The following is a 14,483-nucleotide window of genomic DNA, read 5'->3' as shown; positions in this document are numbered from 1 at the left end:
CCCACAATTCCGCAGCTACTATCCCCTATAAAGTGCAGTAGTGGTTTAAGTGGCTTTCTGCCAGTCACGAAGTCATTCCTTCATCCAACCCATCTGCTCTATACGCCTTGTATGAAATTCCGTCTCGTCTATGAACCGTTCTGAGTAGTCCATGTTCAACCCAGGAAACGTTCGGTGGTAGCGTTGTTTTGATGGTGGGGTTTCGACTTCTACGTACGTACGAGCATAAATACCCACCACTTCGACTAGCGGAGGGATTACATATATCGGGTTCACGATAGGGTGTGTAGCTTCAGACAAATCATTTATGCTCATGTAACTATCGCAACTACGTAGTACTAGTTCCTGGGCATTAAAAGGGAAGGGAAATTAAATCCACATCATGTGTGTGATTTATCCCCGTGATTCCTTTGGGCGACGAGCGACGAATGTATATACCAAGAGAATAATAGAAGTCCAAACACTATACATTACAGTATTCTAGTTTTTAGCATATACATATTATGTAAATTGATAACATAACTCAATACTAAGCCATCTAATTCTCTATTTGGCGGTTAGTGTTAACTCATTGATGAGTTCCAAAGAGCTACATGATGGATACGCCGGAGACAAATATATATTTTGAACACTACATCAGTACGTAGATACAAAGGAGTTATTTGCTAAGGAATAATTACTACTAAGTTTACAACAACAATGAATGCTATGTTACAAAAATGAACATTTGTTCAATTAAATCATTTCCCAAGTTGGTTTCTCTTTTTACTCTATTGTCCAAGCTACAATAGTTATTACGTTGGTGGGTCAAATTTGGACCATACGCCATAGATATCAGCATCGAGCAACCTGACAGAGGACATAGCAAATATAGATTTGCTAAATTGAGATTTTCGGTCGATAGACAGAGACTCTCGTAATAAATCGTATAATAAGTGTTGAAAGGTAAGTATCGTTTGGGGGTTAGAGTATGAAGGATCATGATGATATATACATGGGTAAATTCCGGCCGTTAGCGTTGCAAAATCCATGTCGAGTTGACTTGGCTAAGACTCATTTGGTTTAGTCAGTAGGAGCTTCTCAATGACCAGTGGACCGGATCACGGGACAGAAGATTCCCTAGCACATATTAGTACATACCTTGTAGAGCGAGTATTCCGAGGAATCGGGATGAGAAAATCCCCGTCGAAAGATGAGGATGATACTAGGCCTGGAAAGAGAGAGAAGCAAAAAGCCAGTGAACCTTTTTTTTGATGGTTAAATGGGGGTAGAATGGAAGCCGTGGCAGTTTGCCGTTTATCGTAGGAACACTCCAAACAGCAAGCGGTCTGTAGTGGATCTGCACGCCTCCCCCCATTGTTACTCATCTTTCTTCTTTTCCCAAACCACATCCAGACCTTCTTCTCTCAAAACAACACTTGAGTCCGGTTTAGTATCTGAGATTCAAGATCTGAAGACTGCCTTTGTCTTCTGTACCACAATTTAGCCCCAGTGTTGGCAGTCCCCCTTGCCCGCTCCCATCCATACTCCGATCTCGTACCCCGCCGCAATGTCGACCTCTGCCCGTCGTCGTCTCATGCGCGACTTCAAGGTACGCATTTCTCGTAGAGCTCAGAATTCGTGGTTTATGTTTATGTTTCTCAATAAATTCATGTGTACTACTCGAATGATTGTTTTGACCAGGAGGCTCGGTTTCCTTCCCCACCCCGTCCAGTTCTCGTGAGCTAACCTCTTCCCATGCGCACAGCGTATGCAAACCGACCCTCCTGCCGGTGTCTCGGCCTCTCCGGTAGCTGACAATGTGATGACCTGGTAAGTGCACCGAGTTATTGATTTTGTTATTTATTGCCCTGGTTCCTGTGCTGACCCTGTTTCTTTAACTAGGAATGCCGTTATCATCGGCCCTGCTGATACTCCTTTTGAGGATGGCACATTCCGTCTTGTCATGCACTTTGAAGAACAGTACCCGAACAAGCCCCCTGGGGTTAAATTCATCAGCCAGATGTTCCATCCCAATGTATACGGCACGGGCGAACTGTGTCTGGATATTTTGCAAAATCGTTGGAGCCCAACATATGACGTGGCAGCCATTCTCACCAGTATTCAAAGGTACGTTCTCTGATCACTAGTGATGGTGAGCGATTGGCTCTAATCGATTTCCGCTTTTCTGCAGTCTGCTTAATGACCCAAACACATCATCACCTGCCAATGTCGAGGCATCCAATCTCTACAAAGACAACCGGAAGGAGTACATCAAGCGCGTGCGTGAGACTGTCGAGAAGAGCTGGGAAGACTAGGGGACCCTACATGTGATATTGGTTATTTCTCTTAATTGTTTTCTATTCCTTTCTCTCGGTATGATTTATCTGTGGGCGTTTATGACGAAACAAATATTGTCTGCTCATGTCAAAAGGTGACAGCATACTGTCAACGGTGGCGGACACGCCGTTGGCATGACTTGTCCTTGGAGGATTCACACGCCGTTTGATGACATGCACAGCGCGGGGTTTGGGCGCCTGGTACATATTCTCCCTTTGGTCTCTTTTTGTGGATAATCGCATATGTTTCAGTTGCGAGGTGCATAATGCATTAGCTTATCATGTTTTTCTGCCTCAATTTGGTCTTGCTGTCTATTAGTCTTTTCCTTCCCGCTCTGCTTCACTTTGAACTTAACCGATAGCGTCGTTTGCTTTCGTCTCCTGAGTCTTTTATGGAACCATTCTAAATGCTGCCCACATTTCATTAGTGAAAATTAAATAAACCTTATCATTAATTCCACCGCTGCAAATCGACATTTGCTGAAGGTACTAAACTCTTATTAAATGCGGGACAATTTGACCGACAAGATAGTCTTCAGCCGATGCCAAGAAGGAGACTAACGGCTCGTGTCGAAGCATTATTATTATTTAGTGTTATTATGATTTCCTTTACAACTTTACTCCTCTGATGAAACACAAAGAAACGAGATCGCACATCTCTTTGTTTCTTTCACGTCAATCTAACTAGTCCTGTCGCTGTGGTAGTATATTGCCCTTCCGGCTGAGGCAGGTCTTGTTTGAGAATTTTTTTCTTTTTCTTTTTCTTTTTTTTCTGGCCTCTGGGGGGTTTGAAGAGATCACGAGTCCCCTCACTAAATTACTCCCCACGCAAGTGGTGTCGTGCACGTGGACCCCTGACCCAAACAACAAATCGCCCACCGTACCTGAAGTCACCACCTTCTCGTGCAACTGATCTGAACGACATTTCCGATACTTCCCCCTTTCCGTGGGGCTCTCTTTCTCGTATCTTTCGTTTTATTCTGTCCCCCCCTAGAAGCTGTCGCCGGGTTTCTGGGTCAGAGTGAACATGGCGTGAGTTTTGTTGATTCACCGCTTCAACGCCTAGAGCGGCGGAGACTGACACTTTTATGTCTGGCTTGATAGGTCATCTGGCCCTAACTCCTCCAACACCTCTATCAAGGGTGCGCATATCCTCCCGGAGACTGATGTTTCTGTTTCGCGAGTCGTGTTACTGACCAGTTCTTTCGTAGTGGTTGCGAGGTTCCGACCGCAAAATAAAGTTGAATTGTCATCCGGAGGTGAACCCATTGTAGATTTCGAAAATGAGCAATCATGTCAGATCAATGTGCGTGGCCCCGGCTGATAATCCCTCCTTCGGAACCCTTCTTCTGGATGTCACTTTTGAAATTCCTAACCGATGTACAGTCCAGAGAAGGTACCGGCTCCTTCACCTTCGACCGGGTCTTCCCCATGGACTCGAAGCAAACAGACATCTTCGATTTCTCTATCCGACCCACCGTCGACGATATCTTGAATGGTTATAACGGAACGGTTTTTGCCTATGGTCAGACTGGTGCGGGTAAGTCATATACGATGATGGGATCCGATATCGACGACGATATCGGCAAAGGTATCATTCCCCGTATCGTCGAACAGATCTTCGCCAGCATCCTTACTAGTCCGAGTAATATCGAGTACACGGTGCGAGTCAGTTATATGGAAATCTATATGGAGCGTATTCGCGATCTGTTGGTGCCACAGAACGATAACCTTCCTGTGCACGAGGAAAAGTCCAGAGGTGTTTACGTCAAGGGCCTGCTGGAGGTCTATGTTTCTAGTGTTCAGGAAGTGTACGAGGTGATGCGCCGTGGTGGCACGGCACGAGCAGTCGCTGCGACCAACATGAATCAGGAGTCGTCTCGTTCCCATTCCATCTTCGTCATCACGGTTACGCAGAAGAATCTCGAGACTGGTTCTGCAAAGAGTGGCCAACTCTTCCTGGTCGATTTGGCCGGTAGTGAAAAGGTTGGAAAGACGGGTGCCAGTGGTCAGACACTCGAAGAGGCGAAGAAAATCAACAAGAGTCTGAGTGCTCTTGGTATGGTCATTAACGCGCTGACGGATGGCAAATCCACCCATATTCCGTATCGTGATTCGAAGCTCACTCGAATCCTGCAGGAGAGTTTGGGAGGTAACTCAAGAACCACCTTGATTATCAACTGCTCCCCGAGTAGCTACAACGATGCGGAAACCATTTCGACCTTGCGATTCGGTGTGCGAGCCAAGGCAATCAAGAACAAGGCGAAGGTTAATGCCGAACTGAGCCCCGCCGAACTGAAGCAGCTGCTACGCAAAGCGCAGAGCCAGGTGATCAACTTCGAGAGCTACATATCGGCACTGGAGACCGAGGTCCATGTATGGCGGAGTGGCGAGAGTGTTCCGAAGGATCGATGGACGCCAGGAAGGAATGACGTTGTCAGTGCGACGAAGGCCGAAGCTCGACCACGCCCTAGCACCCCATCTCGTCTTCAAGAGGCTCGATCGGAAACCCCTCGTCCCGACTCGAGAGTCGGCGATCGCTCGAGCACCCCTAGTCTTGTACTTGAGAAGGATGAGAGGGAGGAGTTCCTCAGGCGCGAGAATGAGCTGCAGGATCAGATCGCTGAAAAGGAGTCGCATATTGCCAATGTGGAAAGGGGCCTGCGTGAGGCACGGGAAGAGCTCCGGGCATTGAAGGAGAACTCAGCACGCTCGGGTAAGGACAACGAAAAGTTGAACACCGAGGTCAACGAGCTCCGAATGCAACTGGAGAAGGTATCGTATGAAAGCAAGGAGGCTGCCATCACTATGGATGGTCTTCGGGAGGCCAATTCGGAGTTAACGACCGAACTGGATGATGTCAAGCAGCAACTTCTCGACGTGCGAATGAAGGCCAAGGAGACCAGTGCTGCACTAGACGAGAAGGAGAAGAAAAAGGCGGAGAAGATGGCGAAGATGATGGCCGGATTTGACCTCGGAGGCAATGTATTCTCCGATAACGAGCGCAAACTGCAGGATCTCATCAACCGTGTTGATGCATTACACCAGGTTAGCGAAGCGGGCGAGACCATTGCGCCAGACGACCTCCTGGAGCTTCGCACGAGTTTGTCGGAGACCCAAGGTCTTATCCGGCAGGCCGAGTTGACTATGAATGATCGGGGCGAGCTGAGTGAGCTGCAGGACAGCCGTAGAATAGAAGTTGAGCAGAAGCTGGCCGACCTCGAGCGGGACTATGAGAAGCTTCTGGAACGCAACCTGGGAGAGGAGGATGTGGAGGAGATTCGGGAGAGATTAGAAAAGGTCTATGTTACCCGGAAAGACGCCGAAATGCAGGCAGCCTCGGAACTTCGCAAGGAGATTGCGCAGAAGGATGAAGAACTCAGCAAGCTGCGCCAGTCGCTTGCCGACTCGCAAACTCGCGTGTCGACGAACGGAGCCGCAGGCAAGAACCTACAGCAGCAGATTGCTGAATTTGATGCCATGAAGAAATCTCTCATGCGCGATCTGCAAAATCGCTGTGAGCGTGTCGTGGAACTGGAGATTTCTCTGGACGACGCCCGCGAGCAATACAACAATGTGCTGCGCTCTTCGAACAACCGCGCTCAGCAGAAGAAGATGGCATTCTTGGAGCGCAATCTTGAGCAATTGACCCACGTACAGCGGCAGCTGGTAGAACAGAACAGCAGCTTGAAGAAGGAAGTTGCTATTGCAGAGAGGAAACTGATCGCCCGAAACGAGCGCATCGCAAGCTTGGAGAGCCTGCTCCAGGAGAGCCAGGAGAAACTCACCCAGGCCAATCATCGGTATGGACTTATCTTATTTGCTTTCTGGATGCCACCGTGACTAACTACGATCCTCCCAACAGTTTTGAAGCTCAACTTACTGCTGTCAAAGAGAGACTCGAGGCTGCGAAGCAGGGCTCTACCAGGGGTCTTCCGAGTATGGATAGCGGCGGCACTTTTAGCTTTGGCGGCTCGAGAATTGCGAAGCCGCTCCGTGGCGGCGGCGGAGGATCCGAGAGCAGTGCTCCGGTTGCCGGAGTCCAGTCCCAGGAGACGGGAAAGCGCACCAGCTGGTTCTTTGATAGACGATGATCCACGATTTCTCTTTTGTTGTTTATTTTATCCTTTCGCCGAAGATATTTGAAGAACATTCTTGACACGCTGATATCCTACATTTTCATGTCTTCTCGTGCGATATATGCCGAGCATGTTGTGTGAATGAAGCTCCCTACTGTCTTATGATTTCCTTTTTCTCGTTTCTCTTTCTTTGTCCTCTTGTCTCTTCGTCTTCCCCGTTTGAGCCTTTGGTACATTAGAATGAGCACCCAGCCTGTGTCACCAGCGGCCTCTGGGTCTCGCCGATACCCTTGTACATGATGATAGAACGCATTACGGCAGAGTAGCTGTGAAGGACGGTGGAATAGGTTATACAATACAAAACGATCTTCTACTGCAAAAGACTGGTCACATACACTGTATACACTTATGTGCAGCTTGATTGCTAGCCTGCAGTCAGCGACTTAAAACGTCCCTACAGGGTCTGCTCTGTACCGGGTTATCCATCTATGTCCTGATTAGTTTCACTATATGCCGTCACTGCTACCTTACCTATCAAGCAAGCATATTTGGCCGGCACTGATTCTACCCTTGAAGGCTCTTTGCGATAAGAGAGATGCCTTCTGTTAAATGACATACACCACGACCCCATCCAATCTGTAATGGAATGTGCATGGCTACTTGGTGAAACACTCGCCCGCGCCGTACAAAGACATAAATTGTTGAAGCTTCTCTAATGGTATCAGAATAAATAGTTACAGATGCGTTCATTCTCAAGGCACGAGGAAGATAAATGCAACTACCGTTTCCAGCCCTCGATCTTCTTCCGCCGCTTCTCAAAGATTTGACCCACGGCTGCACCATCACCGCGCGGCCCCTCCTCTCCGTGCTTGCGTTTCCGACTCCTATCCAGCGCGCCACCACTTCCCTTAGCCCTGCGTGTAAGCCTTGAAATGCGGTCCGCACCTTCAGTAAGGCCTCTCCATTCTTCACCTCCATAAGTGTTCTTGGCGGCCTGGCCACCTCGTTTGGCTCGATCTTTTTTGCTCTCCTTTGCCAATCGAATGAAGTTGGTTTCTTCATAAGTTGTTCGTTCCACCTCGTGTTCTCTTTCCTTCTTGGACTTGGTGTGTCTGCCACCGTGAACGATCGTACTACCAATGCTAGGCTCCGCCATCGGTGCGGACGACATCTCGGCATTGACGAACTCATCGATAACGGTTGACCGGCGCGGACCACGCTCCCGGCGTTCTCTGGTTTCAGTGGTGGGAAGAGCTGTTGGCATGATCTTCGGTGGGCGATAGATGCCGTCGCTGGGGGCCTTCGTGGTGGACCTCTCTGCCCGCGCTTCCGGTTCGACTTTCTTCGCAAAGGCCGAGACGTTGGGTCGGTATGCCATCTCATCGATATCTTCCTGGTCTTCATCACTTCCTTCAGCGCTATCACTTTCACCATCGCTCGAGCCCTTCTCCGATGCCGATTCATCCTCGCTGCCAGAATACTCTGCTTCGGTTGCCTTGGTCTTCGCGGCTGTGCGTTCGGTTCTCTCCACATTCTCGGCGGCCTTGATCACTTTGTCTATTTGATACTTAAGTCGTCCCTCTAAAGGCCTCACACCGCGGTCCAGGTAAACCCGTAATTCTGCGAGCTTTTTAACGGTCTCCTCACGCAGAGACTGATCTGCTTCAGTTTCGCCATCACGATCCTTTGATAGTCCGCGCAATTGAAATAGCATCAGAAAAACAAGATTGTGTGTATAGGAGAGAAGTAAGTCGCTCTTGGTGTCTAGTAGTGATATACCATCTTGCGGAGGTTCGATCGACACTTCCGAGGGTGCGTCTCGCTTTTCCTTGGGGAGGGATGATCCGGCAGTAGTCAGACAGCCAGTAATGGTTTCCAATAGAGCAGAAATATTTTGCAAACCGGAGTTCTCCGGCTGTTGCGTAGCGGTCGCCATTGTGATGTGATGAGTGGCACTGGTTCGTTTCCACTTGTGATATGTAAACTGAAGATTTGCAAGGGAAATTTTTGGATTTCTTATCAACACGTGCCGATAGCCTCCTCGAGAGACCCATCACGTGTGCCAAGACCGATAGCTGGCCTCATCGCAACCGTCGAAGCCCGTTTTGCTCCATCATTTCCGCCCGAAAGGTCTAATCTCCGTTTAGCTCAACGCTTGACCTTCGAGGTAGCGGTTTTCCCTTGAATAATCGCCGTACCCGCCCAATGAGCCACTGAAAGATTTTTCCTGGAGTGGCAACTGTAGACTTGTATGTCAGTCAAATGCATTTCTAGAACAACATAGTATCCCAGAGCGGCGACAGACGAGCTAATCTTTACGCTTTGTTATTGTACAGAGACGCCCACAATGGCGTTCAGCAAACGAACGCTTTCCATATATTCTCTTCTTCTTGCGGCACCCTCTCTCACCACGGCCTTCTACCTACCGGGTGTAGCACCCACCTCGTACGATGAAGGACAATCAGTGCCGCTATATGTCAACCATCTCACTCCGGGGCTTGCGCAACAGGATGAGCAACTCCATTCCGTGTTTTCCTACGACTACTATCACCCCGCGTTTCATTTCTGCGCCCCTGAAAATGGACCCAAGTATATACGTGAGTCGCTAGGGAGCATTTTGTTCGGCGATCGGATTCAATCGTCGCCCTTCGAGCTCTTTATGGGCAAGAACGAAACGTGCAAAGCTGTCTGCAAGGAGGAGGCCAAGTTCGATTCCCGTAGCGCCAAATTTACCAATCGGAGGATTGTGCAAGGATACAACTTGAATTGGCTCGTGGATGGACTCCCCGGCGCCCAGATCAACGTGGAATCCGTCACCGAGGCTAAATTTTACAATCCGGGCTTTGCGCTGGGATCATTGAATGACAATGGACAGGCGGTCTTGAACAACCACTTCGATATCTTTATTGAGTATCATGCAGTAGGGTACGGAGCCAAGGACAAGTATCGGGTTGTCGGCGTGCTAGTTCAGCCCGACTCCCGCGGGAATTCCAAGGTTCAGGGTGACGGGACCGTGGACTGTGGATCCAGTGATGTCCCGGTTATTCTGGATGAGGATAGTGAGACTGGCGTCACTTGGACGTACAGCGTGTACTGGCGTGAATCATCTACGCCCTGGGCTACCCGCTGGGATAAGTATCTGCATGTCTACGATCCGAAAATCCACTGGTTCTCTTTGATCAACTCCGCAGTCTTTGTGGTTTTCCTGGTCGGCATGGTGAGCATGATCTTGATCAGGGCTCTCCGGAAGGACATCGCCCGGTATAATCGGCTGGATATGATCAACCTAGAGGATTTGGATGGAACGTCGGCCGCTGTGGAAGATGGTATCCAAGAGGATTCTGGCTGGAAGTTAGTACATGGCGATGTTTTCCGATGCCCGAAATCTCCCCTCCTGTTGAGTGTCCTTGTTGGAAATGGCGCACAGCTTTTCATGATGACGGGCGCGACAGTCCGTAAGTTTACCTGGTGGTGATGGCGAATTTCTTTATACTAATCGGCTGGTCTAGTTGTCGCTCTCTTTGGTCTTCTATCCCCAGCCAACCGTGGTTTCTTAGCCACAGCCACCCTTCTCATTTATACACTTTTCGGGTTTATCGGTGGCTATGTGTCCGCTCGAGTATACAAATCGTTCGGCGGAGAAGCTTGGAAGCGCAATATTGTTATGACCCCTGTCCTAGTTCCCGGTTTTATTTTCAGCACCTTCTTCTTGCTCAACCTGTTTGTATGGGCAAAAGGTTCCAGTGGGGCTGTGCCCTTCGGCACTATGCTAGCTCTCGTTGCGATTTGGTTCGTCATTAGCGTGCCGTTGAGTGTTGCGGGTAGCTGGCTCGGATTCAAGCAGCGTGTATGTTTGTTTTGCTTGTGATGCTTATGATATCCTGGACTGAGACGTGTCCATGCTGACCCTTTCCCTAGGCTGTGGAAGGACCCACGAAGACCAATCAGATTCCCCGCCAGGTCCCTCCCATGACTGGCAGTCTTCGGACCATCCCTTCGTTGCTGCTGACAGGTATTCTTCCCTTCGGGGCGATCTTTGTGGAGCTATACTTTATTATGACGTCGCTTTGGACCAACAAGATCTACTACATGTTTGGGTTCCTGTTCCTATGCTACGGGCTGATGATCCTCACAACTGCGGCTACGACGGTGCTCTTGGTGTACTTCCTGTTGTGCGCAGAGAATTACCGGTGGCAGTGGAGGGCTTTCGCTGGCGCCGGTATGACTGGCGGCTATGTCTTCCTCAACGCGCTGCTTTTCTGGGCAACCCGAGTGAGCTTTGGCGGTTTTACGGGTGCGGTGCTGTATGTCGGATACTCCGCACTGATTGGGTTCGTTGTTTTCATCTTGACTGGTAAGTTGCGGGCTATCTTTTCATGTTGGTTCCATCGCTGCTAACTAATTCATCTACAGGCTCGATCGGATTTTTCGCAAGTTGGGCATTTGTACAGCGCATCTATAGCTCCATTAAGGTGGACTAAAACGTTCTTGATGCTGTATTTCCTCAATTGACCGGACACCGCGCTTGGCGGCCTTGCCTCTTCACCTCTGCGCCGTACAAAATGATGGAGGCTCTTTTTCCTCCCCCCCAGTCTTGTTCCGAATATCCCCTGTATAACTTGCGCGCATTCGTATTTCATTTGCTAACTCCATCCGATGCATTGTCCATGACCTGTACATAGAGTATCCGAGAATGCTGTTTTCGTGTTTGGAAGATTGTTTGGCGCTAGTGGAGCGGGTGGGATTTGATAATTCATGTGCACGGACAAGGTCAACCGAACCGTATTGTATGATATACGAACGAAGTCATTGAACACAGTACCAAGTAGATATTTCCTGGGGTGCATATCGTAACTTAGCAAACTACGGCGTGGACCCCTAGTGCGTCAGCTCTCTTGCGTCTCTCCCTTGGCGGTCAAAGGTCTGGACCGGCGGCTCCCCCGGTGTTTAACGCCACTAATCACTCTTCTTTCCCCCCGGTTTCAATCTATTTTCCCATTTCCAAATCCCGCTGATCGGAAATCCCAATTGCTCCCCGTTTCCCTGGTTTACGTCAAATCTTTCGTGGTTGAAATCTTCACGGGTCTGGTTTGCCTCGTGCTTTCATCCGGTCTTTAATACTGTGAAACGATCCCTCCGGCCACGGGGCGCACGATCTTATCAATCCAAACCTCGTTTACCCCGCGATCTTCCGCAGCTGCATCTTGCACTCCCCTCCTCAGCGCATAATAGATCGGATCGACCTGTGAGATTAAGATCTCTACAAAAGCTCTTAAGTGATATTTTACAATAAATCTGGAGCAGTCTTGAGGCGCGTGTTGTGATCATGGGTAAATCGTAAGTGCGCGTGCTTCTCCGTTTTTGCGTACTCTTCACAGCCATGAAAACAATATGAACATTCAAGGCGGGATCTCCATGCGCAGTCCCTGTCTTTTCCTTGCTGAGAGCAACAGCCTTGGCGATCAAATTGTCTCGCTTGTCGTCACATTCTGCTTGTCCGGCTTTTCTTCCGCTCTTTCCTGCGATGCCGTGATTTCCCTCACTGGTTGGTCCGTGTGCGCTAACACCAATAACCGGTCAGTCAGTCGAAGCTTTCCCCCTCCCAGCTCGATGAGCTTCAGAAAGCTACCCATTTCGACAAAAAGGAACTGCAGCAATGGTATAAAGGTGCGCTGACACGTACCTCCCTATATGTCAAAAGATATTTGGGCTGACCGAGGCTTTCCGGTGTAGGGTTTTTGAAGGACTGCCCCTCGGGAACCTTGACCAAGGAAGAATTCCAGAAGATCTACCGACAATTCTTCCCCTTTGGCGATCCGTCATCATTCGCCAACTACGTATTCCGTGTCTTCGATTCGGATAATAGCGGGATGATCGATTTCAAGGAATTTATTTGTGCATTGTCGGTCACATCCCGGGGCAAAATGGAGGACAAGTTGGATTGGGCGTTTCAGCTGTATGACATCGATGGGGATGGTAAGATCACGTACGACGAGATGCTCGCTATCGTGGAGGCGATTTATAAGATGGTATGTCACCCGCTAGCATTGGAAGGAGTCTGTGACTGAGCGCTGACGGATGATTAGGTGGGCTCGATGGTGAAACTCCCCGAAGATGAGGACACCCCGGAGAAACGAGTTCGCAAGATTTTCCGGATGATGGACAAAGATGAGAATGGCAGCCTTGACATGGAGGAGTTTAAAGAGGGTAGCAAGCGCGACGAGACGATCGTGAGCGCCCTGTCTCTGTACGATGGACTGGTATGAGTGGGTGGTCGCATTTGTATGTTTCTTCTCCCATGACCTATAAACCTCTCCCTCTTCTCTTCTCTTTTCTTTTCTTTTTCTTTTTCGGCGAATCCGGCGTAGTCGGAAGTCTTGGTTTTTTCTTTTCTCCTTTTCTTAACTTAACCATTTCTGTCTTGTGTTTATTATTTTCTTTTAGGTCTTTTTGCGTCTAGGATTCCCATTATTGCCTGTCCCTGTACTTGTCTACCTGGTGCCCCGTATTGGTGGTATTCTGGTCGGATCGCTTCTCCTGTACACTTTCCCCCAGTCTCGATTGAATGTGCTATATCCTAGCCATATCTTTCGGGGGCATTTATCATGAAAATACCATAGGAAACGGTCTGTCTCGTTGGTCTCTTTGGATTTCATTGACAAATTTATGTCCTTTCAGTTTGCAGAAAAGAAAGCGCGAGATGGTTGATTGAGTCTATGCTTCTCCTGATATGGTGAGGGGATGGATTGACGATTATGTTGGCATGTTCGAACGTTTGGCGGGCATTTGCATGACTGAGCCTTCGCAATGTAGTTTTTAGAGTTGAGATGTTCCGAACCTAAGGTGTACAGAGATTCGGCATACATACAGAAAGATATATATATGTACATTTACCCCTACTCCGGGACGGTGGATACTTGAGATGTCCACACCTAGTCTCTTGTGTGGTCCTTTGCTACATGTGCTAGCTTAAGACGAAATGCTACCTGAGTAGGTAGTACTACCGCATTGGTTAATGAAAGAAATTATCTAGTACTAGCCAGGACTCTTACTAGGTAGTAGGTAGTACTAGTTAGCAGTCTCGTACTATTGGGTACTACTCTTTCCGGATTCGGCCCGATATGTCGCTGCTTTTTGCTCAGGGACCACTCCCTGCCTACTTCCAGCCATGTATAAAAATACACAGCTTCTGAAAGCTCTCGAGTTTATACACAGTGCCGGCATGTGTCACGGTGGTAAGAAAGCTCTCCCTTCTAACTGTATTCCCCCCAGTTAGGGAAAGTGGTTCTTACATAGTATTAGATATAAGCGGTCGAAACATGGCATTTAGTTGCAGTACTCTATCCTACGCAACGGAAAACGAACTTTTTGAAGTTCTTGGACCCAGAAATCGAGCCGCTGGTCCCTGTTGATGGCGCACCTTTGCAAATTGGATTGCCAACTCAGCTAGTTGAGGCAGCAGAGTGGGTCGAGTGGGTAGATGAAGACGACAAAGAAATTCGTCTGCTTGATGTTGGAGAGAGCTTTCTTCAAGGGGAGGAACCTGAAGTGTTGGCTCAGCCAGGAACATCGAGATAATCTTCACAGGCAGTTTTGATTATCGCGTCGATTTGTGGCGCGCAGGGTGCATGGTAAGTGTATTCCTCTAATAATTTACAACCACCACCTCTGCTAAAACATAAGATACAGATTTATTCGTTCATATTCAACAACATATCCATTCTGGTATCTTGGAGAGGACGAAGTTTTAGTCTTCCAAATGATTGGCTTTGTGAGAGTCTACCAACCGAGTGGCACACCTTATGGACGGTGTTTCTAATGCTGCTTGAAAGATTTGCGATCTGTCCGAGCTAGAACGAAAATTCGCCGATGAAGTGCGACATCCAAAACTAGCCCCTCTTCTTTCAGGTTATTCAAAGATTGATGCGATTCCTCCCAGGTGCTCGCATCACTGTAGACCAGGCGCTTAATGCATTGAGCAGGACTGAAACGCAACTGGCACAATAAGACTCTCTCCTTTCGATTCGTACGCCGTTAGTATTTTATTTTTGAACACTGAGTTCTTATGAACTAATGCGTTGAAAAA

General features: G+C 48.6%; 5 protein-coding genes across 5 annotated transcripts; 4 read left to right on the top strand and 1 right to left on the bottom strand.

The window, feature by feature from the left end:
- The first annotated feature begins 1,285 nt into the window (after positions 1 to 1,285).
- Positions 1,286 to 2,852, top strand: ubc2 (E2 ubiquitin-conjugating protein RAD6). The gene is made up of 4 exons (XM_032055640.1): positions 1,286 to 1,591; positions 1,748 to 1,812; positions 1,885 to 2,109; positions 2,174 to 2,852. The coding sequence occupies exons 1-4, from the start codon at positions 1,550 to 1,552 to the stop codon at positions 2,295 to 2,297; spliced, it is 456 nt and encodes a 151-aa protein (XP_031909767.1). The 5' UTR covers positions 1,286 to 1,549; the 3' UTR covers positions 2,298 to 2,852.
- A 214-nt stretch (positions 2,853 to 3,066) lies between these two features.
- BDV38DRAFT_257711 (putative kinesin family protein (KinA)) lies at positions 3,067 to 7,129 on the top strand. The gene is made up of 5 exons (XM_032055639.1): positions 3,067 to 3,350; positions 3,423 to 3,460; positions 3,530 to 3,624; positions 3,705 to 6,121; positions 6,184 to 7,129. Exons 1-5 carry the CDS (start codon positions 3,346 to 3,348, stop codon positions 6,410 to 6,412), a joined length of 2,784 nt encoding a protein of 927 aa, XP_031909766.1. The 5' UTR covers positions 3,067 to 3,345; the 3' UTR covers positions 6,413 to 7,129.
- On the bottom strand, positions 7,130 to 8,355 carry lcp5 (small subunit rRNA maturation protein LCP5). The gene has a single exon (XM_032055638.1). It carries the CDS (start codon positions 8,331 to 8,333, stop codon positions 7,176 to 7,178), a length of 1,158 nt encoding a protein of 385 aa, XP_031909765.1. The 5' UTR covers positions 8,334 to 8,355; the 3' UTR covers positions 7,130 to 7,175.
- On the top strand, positions 8,356 to 11,348 carry BDV38DRAFT_257705 (transmembrane 9 family protein). The gene is made up of 5 exons (XM_032055637.1): positions 8,356 to 8,646; positions 8,734 to 9,852; positions 9,907 to 10,244; positions 10,316 to 10,751; positions 10,811 to 11,348. Exons 2-5 carry the CDS (start codon positions 8,745 to 8,747, stop codon positions 10,876 to 10,878), a joined length of 1,950 nt encoding a protein of 649 aa, XP_031909764.1. The 5' UTR covers positions 8,356 to 8,646; positions 8,734 to 8,744; the 3' UTR covers positions 10,879 to 11,348.
- Positions 11,302 to 12,948, top strand: BDV38DRAFT_182307 (EF-hand domain-containing protein). The gene is made up of 5 exons (XM_032052102.1): positions 11,302 to 11,734; positions 11,979 to 12,064; positions 12,131 to 12,426; positions 12,484 to 12,679; positions 12,842 to 12,948. Exons 1-4 carry the CDS (start codon positions 11,724 to 11,726, stop codon positions 12,661 to 12,663), a joined length of 573 nt encoding a protein of 190 aa, XP_031909763.1. The 5' UTR covers positions 11,302 to 11,723; the 3' UTR covers positions 12,664 to 12,679; positions 12,842 to 12,948.
- The last annotated feature ends 1,535 nt before the right edge of the window (positions 12,949 to 14,483 follow it).

Source organism: Aspergillus pseudotamarii (genome assembly GCF_009193445.1).
Source record: "Aspergillus pseudotamarii strain CBS 117625 unplaced genomic scaffold BDV38scaffold_63, whole genome shotgun sequence".
NCBI classification, from domain to species: Eukaryota; Fungi; Ascomycota; class Eurotiomycetes; order Eurotiales; family Aspergillaceae; genus Aspergillus; species Aspergillus pseudotamarii.
The sequence above is the reverse complement of the archived record's forward strand: the minus strand, read 5'-3'. Positions and strand labels throughout refer to the sequence as shown.

Bases quoted from the DNA above. Each gene is read 5' to 3' on its own strand.
- lcp5 (XM_032055638.1), bottom strand. From the start codon at position 8,333: ATGGCGACCGCTACGCAACAGCCGGAGAACTCCGGTTTGCAAAATATT.
- BDV38DRAFT_257711 (XM_032055639.1), top strand. The intron at 3,461-3,529 runs GTGCGCATATCC...GTTCTTTCGTAG, and splicing joins CTCCAACACCTCTATCAAGG to TGGTTGCGAGGTTCCGACCG. The intron at 3,625-3,704 runs GTGCGTGGCCCC...ACCGATGTACAG, and splicing joins AGCAATCATGTCAGATCAAT to TCCAGAGAAGGTACCGGCTC.
- BDV38DRAFT_182307 (XM_032052102.1), top strand. The intron at 12,065-12,130 runs GTGCGCTGACAC...TTTCCGGTGTAG, and splicing joins ACTGCAGCAATGGTATAAAG to GGTTTTTGAAGGACTGCCCC. The intron at 12,427-12,483 runs GTATGTCACCCG...ACGGATGATTAG, and splicing joins TGGAGGCGATTTATAAGATG to GTGGGCTCGATGGTGAAACT.
- ubc2 (XM_032055640.1), top strand. From the start codon at position 1,550: ATGTCGACCTCTGCCCGTCGTCGTCTCATGCGCGACTTCAAG. The intron at 1,592-1,747 runs GTACGCATTTCT...CCATGCGCACAG, and splicing joins GTCTCATGCGCGACTTCAAG to CGTATGCAAACCGACCCTCC. The intron at 2,110-2,173 runs GTACGTTCTCTG...GCTTTTCTGCAG, and splicing joins ATTCTCACCAGTATTCAAAG to TCTGCTTAATGACCCAAACA.
- BDV38DRAFT_257705 (XM_032055637.1), top strand. From the start codon at position 8,745: ATGGCGTTCAGCAAACGAACGCTTTCCATATATTCTCTTCTTCTTGCG. The intron at 9,853-9,906 runs GTAAGTTTACCT...CGGCTGGTCTAG, and splicing joins GATGACGGGCGCGACAGTCC to TTGTCGCTCTCTTTGGTCTT. The intron at 10,752-10,810 runs GTAAGTTGCGGG...ATTCATCTACAG, and splicing joins CGTTGTTTTCATCTTGACTG to GCTCGATCGGATTTTTCGCA.